The following is an 8,260-nucleotide window of genomic DNA, read 5'->3' as shown; positions in this document are numbered from 1 at the left end:
GACGTGCCAATGGCAACCGCGTCTCGAAACGTGGAGCGGCAGACGAAAAAGGGTTCGAAATTATGACCGAGCAGACGTGATGTCATGTTACAAAAAGTTGTCAGCGGATTGGACTCGTGGAATATTATATTCTCTCTGCGGTTGTGTGTGGTGTGTGTGTTACAGGTCCGAACACGTTCAATACGTCCGAAGACTATCTTGGAGTTCGGAAGGAGGAACCCGCCTTGCAATGCCGAAGATAGATCTACGCGTCGGATACCTTGTCATTGAAGCCAGGTTCAGGGGCTACTGAGGGAGTCCTGGACTAAGGGGTCCTCGGGTGTCCAGCCTGTTAGCCGTGGGCCGGACTGATGGGCTGTGAAGATACGAAGACCGAAGATTGCACCCGTGTCCGGATGGGACTCTCCTTGGCGTGGAAGGCAAGCTTGGCGACCAAATATGTAGATTCCTTTCTTTGTAGCCGACCTTGTGTAACCCTAGATCCTCCCGGTGTCTATATAAACCGGAGGACTTAGTCCGGAGGAGGGAGACTCATTACCATAGTCATACAGGCTAGACTTCTAGGGTTTAGCCACTACGATCTCGTGGTAGATCTACTCTTGTAATACTCATATTCATCAAGATCAATCAAGCAGGAAGTAGGGTATTACCTCCATAGAGAGGGCCCGAACCTGGGTAAACATCGTGTCCCCAGTCTCCTGTTACCATCGACCTTAGACGCACAGTTTGGGACCCCCTACCCGAGATCCGCCGGTTTTGACACCAACAGCAAGTACTTGGTCCCATGAGCTGCAGCTTCTTCTTCACTAGTTGCAATAAAATTGAGCAACATCAAGGTTGGTCGTCAACCTCGTGGAATGTGTAACTCTAATTTGGATAGCCTTTTGTGCAGTTCAACTAAGATCAATCATCCATGTTCTTGACCCAAATATGTGGAAAGTGCCATTTGGTGACGGTGATGGCTAATTAACTGTTGGAGGAGATTACCTGCAGAGTTCGACGAGGTGAAATGTATATCTCTGTTTGCACAAAAAGGTGGAAAGGAGGGTGACTAACGAGTGATGAAACATACATGAAATTAAAAGAAGCATGTTCTTATCTGAATGACAATCATACAAGGATAGTAGAAATTTCTGAAGCGGCGGCATTGCTAGATATTAGTGTGGGCATTAAGATTAACTATGGCAACCGTTAATATGACATTACTTTAATGGTGCCATTGCTTCATTTTACCAGCAACATTATATTAACAGTTGCTAAAGAGTTGGTATAAGGGCACGGGAGAGTAGGCAGACCAGGACAGTTGCATTTCTAACGAAAAGAATCAACTTATTTATGTTGAAATATAGCATGACATGAAAAGCAGTGCCATTGATTCATATTACTGGAGGCATTACATTGAAAACAACATTGGTTTAACGTGTCCTAACTTTAACAGTGGGATTCCTACATTTTACCAGTGGCATTAGATTAGACGGGCTCGGGACAACAAACATCCAAACAGGATATTTGGTTTGGTCCCATTTTTGTTTAGTATAGCCACCTTTTACTGTGCGAGGGCAGCAAATCTAGTACTAGACATGCTCTGTTGACTTGTCCCCCAGTCCCCACTTTCTTTCCTTTTTCAACCAATTGATCGGTTCTATATCGAGTTTGTACTGCGTTTTCCTTTATTCCCCTCCTAGACCAAGAGACCAGTTGGATAGCTAGTCTCTGCTACTTTTCGCCCCCATTCTTTCCTCTTTTGACCAAGTCCTAGATTTAGGCTACAACTCCCCCCTTTCCTCCCTGTTTGAAGCAAGAACTAGATTCGACTGCAAGTAGTTTTACCTCTTATAATAGTAAACATTTAGGTGGCTTTCGAATAGTCGATCGATCCTATCTACGAGGGGGGCTGAGAAGTAGAAAAAGATACACATGCAGTGACGTGAGGAGCTGGGGCAGTAGAGCAAGGCCGGTTTCGAAGGAAGTTATACTAGGTGGGCGGAGGGAGGCCGGATCTACCCACACTATGACAGCGAGGAAGAAGGGGTCAGAGGCCCTCCCTAGCCGGCGCTGTGTGGGAGACAACGGCAAGGCATGCTTACCGAGACACGCCGGCAGTGAGCTAGAGCCGTCACCACTGACGATCACGTGAAAATTGCACCTTCTTACCTTCCCCGGCGGAGGGGATCCAGCCGGATCTATGACCAACGGAGAGAGAGAGAGAGAGAGAGAGAGAGAGAGAGAGAGAGAGAGAGAAGAGAGAGAGAGAGAGGCCACCGTTGTCGTGTTTAGATCTCGAGAGGACGAGAGTGTGTGAAAAGAGCAACCCTAGCAAGCAAGCACGGAGACTCCTACCTATATAGTGGACTAGTTTTTTTTCTCTCCATAAAAACAATCGTTTTAAATGGCATAGGTGTCAAGTCGCACTTTGTATTGTTCACTTCAGGTCAGCAGCCCTCGATTAATCGAACAACCACACAGGTCAAATTATCACGGGTGAAAATATAAAGTGAAAAGCCCGAACTCATTTGAAATTGAGATGTGGAAGGGAGCGTTTGAACACATTGCATCCATTGACAAAGTAGTTTGAATTTGAGGTAATGTGTGGGTTTTACAGTTCACATCTTAATGGAGGCACACCATACATTTTGTTTGATTACCACGTTATACATATAAAACATGCATAATTTATATTTCAAACTAGACGAGAATCAAAGCTCAAATTAAAGACAAACTCATAGAAAAGGAGTCAATCGATTTCACTGCAATCCTAAATAACATAGTCGGCTTGACCTTGATGGCAGCCGAGTAGTCTCCGTGCATGTGCCCCCAATGACCAGCGCCCTGGAGCTCGCCGCCAGCACTGCCGCTGCTGGTTGCGCGCTGGAGGTCCGACCACCGCCAACGTTTGTTTGTCGTTGTGTGCCAACGTTTGACGTTGCCTTAACTGAGAAGGACAATTTGAGGAGCATGGTTGTTTGGCAGAAAATATGGGGTGTCAGAACAGACACGTCCGGTCACTATCTTGGACGTTCGAGGGGCAAAATTTGCCCATTGTGGTTGTAGATGCCCCTACCAGAGGGAGGACAATTTTCGTGTTTTGACCCTTTTATTAAAGTTTAGCTGGATCTAACCCTCGTTTGAAAAAAATTCGGGATCTGACTTTTTTTCCTACCGCCATAGTCTCTGGCGGTAGGGTTATACAACCTACCACCAGAGTACTTGACGGTAGGATTTAACTGCGCCGTCACGGCCATTAACGTGCAAAATAGCCTACCGCCAGAATACTTGGCGGTAGGCTGTGTAACCCTACCACCATGGTACTTGGTGGCAGGCTATTCACTATTACGAGATGCATGTAAGTGCATGCGAGACGTGGTTTCTAACACACTGCAGTAACATTCATTTGCAGTAACATTTACTCGCATCCATCTCTCCCTTTCTCTTCTCACCCACATGCATCAGTACTATTAGAATAGTACGTAGCTTCTAGCTTGGACATGCAACAAACTTAAACAATTGATGGGATGCATGGGTAGCTAGCTAGGCAGCGCATGAAGCCTGCACATTTGCAGCCACATAATTGCAAAACGCCACCATGCACGCACGGGCGACCTCATTTTCAAAGAAAAGGTAATGCCTATAATGGTCTACCGCCGAAGACTTTGGCGGTAGGTATTTTTCATGTTATAACGACGTCATAACGCAGTTAAATCCTACTGCCGAAGACCGTGGCGGTAGGCAGTGTTATCCTACCGCCAGAGACTATAGCAGTAGTAAAAGAGTCAGATCCCAAAATTATTTCGAACCAGGGTCAGATCCTGTTAAAGTTTCACAAAAGGGTCAAAACATGAAAATTGTCCCCAGAGGGACACCTTGGTAAGGCGAGATAAAACATGGGCCTGTGAGTTTATTGGACAACAACTGTTTAGCATTTTAAATAGTCTGCTTTCATCCCGGAGAATACTACACACAAATGACTTTACATGATAGTTCAGGCTTACAATATCCGGTGGCAGCAGTTCCGGTTAGATCGGAAATGGCTACCCCATCATGCCACGGAGAAATTCTCTTATGAAGGCACAAGTCTCGCGATGCATGACGCGGACCTGTGCTGCTCCGGGAGTGTCTTCCACCATATCACAAAGGATGAGCTGCTCAGAAACACATCCCTGCCAAGATTTCCCGAGGTGAACCATCCAAGTGCATCGCTCTCGAGTTTACCCACCCTGTCTTTCAGATCCTCGAATGATTTGCCGTTGATCATCTCAGCCTGCAGCTCCTCCGACATTGCCCAGAAGCACGACTCGAGGCTGGAACCCAAGGGGATGCGGTGCGACTGCTCGCGCCATTTCTGGGTGTACTTGTAACGTCTCGGCCTGCCCTTGGAGAGGTAGGAGCCGGTGTCCTCATTCTTGGAATGCCTGTAGTAGTTTGCAATGTCCAGGGGCTCAACCAGCCGGCGGTACGAGGTCCCCAGGTTCACCCACTCTTCTCGCCCTTCGAACGCGTCTGGAAGCTCACGCCTTCGCAACATCTCAATTATCTCGTCCCAAAAGCCGGCTAGTTCCAGCCTCCGTACATTTGAATTGAAGTCATGCACTTCCCGCTGAAGCTTGAAGGAATCATAGTAGCTCACTTCATGCAGCTCGCATGTTCTTTTGTACTCGTTCAGGGACTTGAGGGCTTCCTGAATTTTACTGCAGTTTGCGTCTATCTTTGCTTGGTTTATCTCTCTTTGCTTCTCCCATTGTGCAGCAGCAGCAAGGCTCAGCATAGCTTCCTTACTCTGTAATATGAAAGTGACAACTGTAATATTATGTGATTGGACTGGACTGGTTATTAAATTTACTGGTGGTTTAAACTTAGGGAAAACACCTTTTATGGAGATGGAAATGGAACTAGTAACTGGAGAATTGTGTTACCGGAAACAGTTACTGATATAAATTTGATGTGTACATTACCATTTATCCTAGGCTACAAACATCTGTTGCATTTGGGTACACCCTAAATGAATGATCAGATGCTAAAATGCAACACTGAGGGTTTCCAGACTAAGACTGCCTTCACACATACAGTTCACCAACATAACAGATGTTTACAGTGGCAAACCACAGTTGTTTATGGAAGAAGAGGAGTCATTGCTTACCAGTTCAAGGCCACCAATTGCTGTCCCATTCATCTGTCTACCAGGAAGGGATGATGAAATTGCTCTTAGGTAATCCACACAACCTATCTCTTGCATCACACTTTGCTTAATCGATTCATATTCCCAGTGAGCACTTAAACTTCTGGCGGCGGCATCAAGCAATTGTTGTTGGGGATCCAATTGAAGGCAGTAAAATAGCAACTGTAATACAGCATCTGAGTTTGTGAGAATAATCAGTTGATCGGTACTTGTCAAGAAAAGGTAAGTCCCGCAGGGTCTGTACGGGGATAGCTCAATAAAGGAAGTCAGCGTTCCTAGGATTGAGCTAGTGCATCCCATGAAAGAACAGGCCTCGTAGCTGGCAATAGATAGGGTGCTTCTCAACAAAGTTTCATAAAACTCTGGAATAACAAGCGAATTCCCAACAGGTGAGAAGTTTGGACTGTGAGGAGATAACCAATCCAGAACAGACTGAATTTGTTCTCTAGAGGATGAAAGGGGGGCCAGCGGTATTCGTGGGATGATGTCCAGTGGCATGATGAAATGCAAAATACACTGTGACCAGCCCTCCCTTCTAACAGCATGGTTGAAAACATTATCGCCAACAAGAGGTGCCCCAAAGGTCACGCAAAATGGCTGTGCTTGATTGACACTTCCCCGTCTTGTGCAGTTCTCAAGAAACCATATGGCAGCAAGGGTGGCTATTGAACCCCCAGACGAATGGCCTGTGAAAACGACACGTTTCTCCTCTGCCACCGCTTTAGATACCTGTAATACAAAGCGATAAAAAAACACCACTTTTCTTTCAGGTGAAAATGCAGTTACACTGAAATTCACAATGGCAAGACTATCACTCTGTTGATATGAAGATAACATAATACTATGAGGTAAGACTATGAAAGGTCTATGACCACAGCAAGAGCAAAAAGCAAGTGGAGTTGAATTCGGTAGAATTGCTAAATCACAGTGGCCATTTCATTTTCCTGTCATCAAATTAATAAAGCACCTAGTTCATTTTACCTATTTTCACGGAGCATAAACGACACCAAGCCAAACTACCTTGTAGCCTTTTATCTACTACTATCAGTCTGAAACTGTAGTGGCCATGGATCTCATCACCTCCCTCATTATGTTTCATAAGCTCAAATCAAACTAACTGAACCACAAAAGCACTATGAAAATCAAAACCGACCAAAGAGATAAATCTTTGGAATAAAAAGACATAAATCTTCAAAAGCATTATACCAATATGGGCAAATATATGTCAGACAAGAAAAGGAGGTGGTCCCTTTCTAGACAGAACCACTGCACAGATCTCCAAGTCTACATGACTGCACCCCATTGCTCGGGATGACACAATTGCTGCAGCAACAACTCACAACAATCCTTCGTGCGAACCAAAACCAATATAAATGTAGCCTGTAAAGAATTCAGAGCAACAAGGGCTTCTTGATGCAAAGGGAGCGTTTGAAAATTGAAGTGTTTCTTTCACAGCCGGAATGAAGCTGTTGTTCTACACACAAGACGGAGAAGGTTTCCTGAAACAATATGCTCTTAGATCCTACGGCGGAAGGAAGTAGCAAAGCGCAAAAGGTCTCTCTCAGAGACTGCACTTCACTTCTGTGCGGCAACCACGGCTTCTCGGCAGAATGGTTTATGAAGTGGCGATGGCAGAAGGCCCTCACCTCGGTCTGGAGCGGCGAGCCGTCGAGCAGGCCACTGAAGGCGGCGACGAAGGCGGCGCTGGCGCGCGCGGGGACGCCGCTCCCGACGCTGCGCAGCGACGGGAAGAGCGCGGGGTCGACCTCCGCGTCCCCGAACGGCGCGCGACCGCCGGCGTCGGGGGAGGAAGGCATCCAGGCGGCGGCGGACCAGGTGGGCGGGAAGACGAAGGCGGCGCAGGGGTAGGGGTGGGACGCGTGGTGCGCCTGGAAGGAGGCGGAGGACGCGGCGGCGGCGGAGGGCGGGGAGCGGGAGGCGGAGGGGAAGGAGAGCGCGGCGCAGTGGGCGACGAGGAGGCGGTCGTCGTCGGACAGCGCCGCCCCGCGCGGCGGCGAGGTGTCCATCGGCATAGTGGTGGGTCAGTGGAGGAGCTGGAGCACCTGGAGGGTGAAGGCCGCCCTTCCTCTGCTAGCCTTTGATGCTTGAGCTCGCACGCTGCCGGGTTGACTTGTCGCCCCTGTGTTGAGCTGTTTGGAGTCTTCGCCGGTGGTTGAGACTTGAGAGCAAGTGAAGGTGGGCTCTTGGTCTTTAGTGTACTCTTAAATAAAAGCATTTAATGTAAGAAAAGAGATAGAGACAAAGTTGAAAAAAGTTACTATGAGCTTATAGCTAATCTCCGTCTAGCTGAATTATTTGATTGCTTACCACATGTGTAATGTGGTGGCATACATATTGGTTTTTTTTCTCGAATACGCACGAGAGAGTGCGTATCATTCATTAAAGAAGAAAGCGGGAAGAGTCCCGAGTCCACGGTTACATCGTAAATTTACATGTTGGGGTTAACCAACACCACCATACACACGAGACACTACTCTCGATCCGGCCTACCGTCTTCTACCTCGAACCCTATAACGTTGCCTTTCATAAGGCCAGCCCTAGCCCAGAGAGCGCCCTCCTCCTTAATCCTAAGTGAAACCACAGCGAGTGACGGGGTAGCACCGTTGAACACGATGTCATTACGATGCTTCCAAACGCACCACATGACAAGTAGGCATTTGGCGCGAGTGGATCTACGATGAGCAGAAGGACGATCCTGACGGAGGCACCAGTCACCGAGGCCTTCACCGTGCTGGGGCTCGAAGTCAGGTCTGTTCGTGAGGCCACTCAGCCAGTGCCACACTTGTTTAGCAAACACACAACCCACAAGGAGGTGCTGAATGGTTTCGTCATCTTGGTTGCAAAGTGGGCAGGAATCCTGGTGAGGTAAACCACGGCGGGCCAGCCGGTCGGAGGTCCAGCATCTGTTCTTTAGGGCAAGCCAGGTGAAAAAACGGCACCTCAAGGGCGCCTTGGACTTCCAGGTGAAAGCCGCTGTCTGGGAGACGATGCGCCCCATGAATCCAGCGGCATAGGCAGATCTAGCGGAGAACTGTCTGTCCTTCTCCCAGGACCAAGAGAGGGTAT

The 8,260-nt window shown here is 47.8% G+C and overlaps 1 protein-coding gene across 1 annotated transcript; it reads right to left on the bottom strand.

The window, feature by feature from the left end:
* Positions 1–3,894: 3,894 nt before the first annotated feature.
* LOC109735814 (protein EDS1L) lies at positions 3,895–7,371 on the bottom strand. Its single transcript, XM_020295018.4, has 3 exons — positions 6,820–7,371; positions 5,135–5,902; positions 3,895–4,774 (listed from the first exon to the last, which is right to left on the bottom strand). The coding sequence occupies exons 1-3, from the start codon at positions 7,204–7,206 to the stop codon at positions 4,058–4,060; spliced, it is 1,872 nt and encodes a 623-aa protein (XP_020150607.1). The 5' UTR covers positions 7,207–7,371; the 3' UTR covers positions 3,895–4,057.
* Between the last annotated feature and the right edge of the window lie 889 nt (positions 7,372–8,260).

This window comes from Aegilops tauschii, chromosome 5, assembly GCF_002575655.3.
Source record: "Aegilops tauschii subsp. strangulata cultivar AL8/78 chromosome 5, Aet v6.0, whole genome shotgun sequence".
NCBI classification, from domain to species: domain Eukaryota; kingdom Viridiplantae; phylum Streptophyta; class Magnoliopsida; order Poales; family Poaceae; genus Aegilops; species Aegilops tauschii.
The sequence above is the reverse complement of the archived record's forward strand: the minus strand, read 5'-3'. Positions and strand labels throughout refer to the sequence as shown.

Bases quoted from the DNA above. Each gene is read 5' to 3' on its own strand.
- LOC109735814 (XM_020295018.4), bottom strand. From the start codon at position 7,206: ATGCCGATGGACACCTCGCCGCCGCGCGGGGCGGCGCTGTCCGACGAC. The intron at 5,903-6,819 runs GTGAGGGCCTTC...TTTGTATTACAG, and splicing joins GCTCGCCGCTCCAGACCGAG to GTATCTAAAGCGGTGGCAGA. The intron at 4,775-5,134 runs GTAAGCAATGAC...TTCATATTACAG, and splicing joins CAATTGGTGGCCTTGAACTG to AGTAAGGAAGCTATGCTGAG.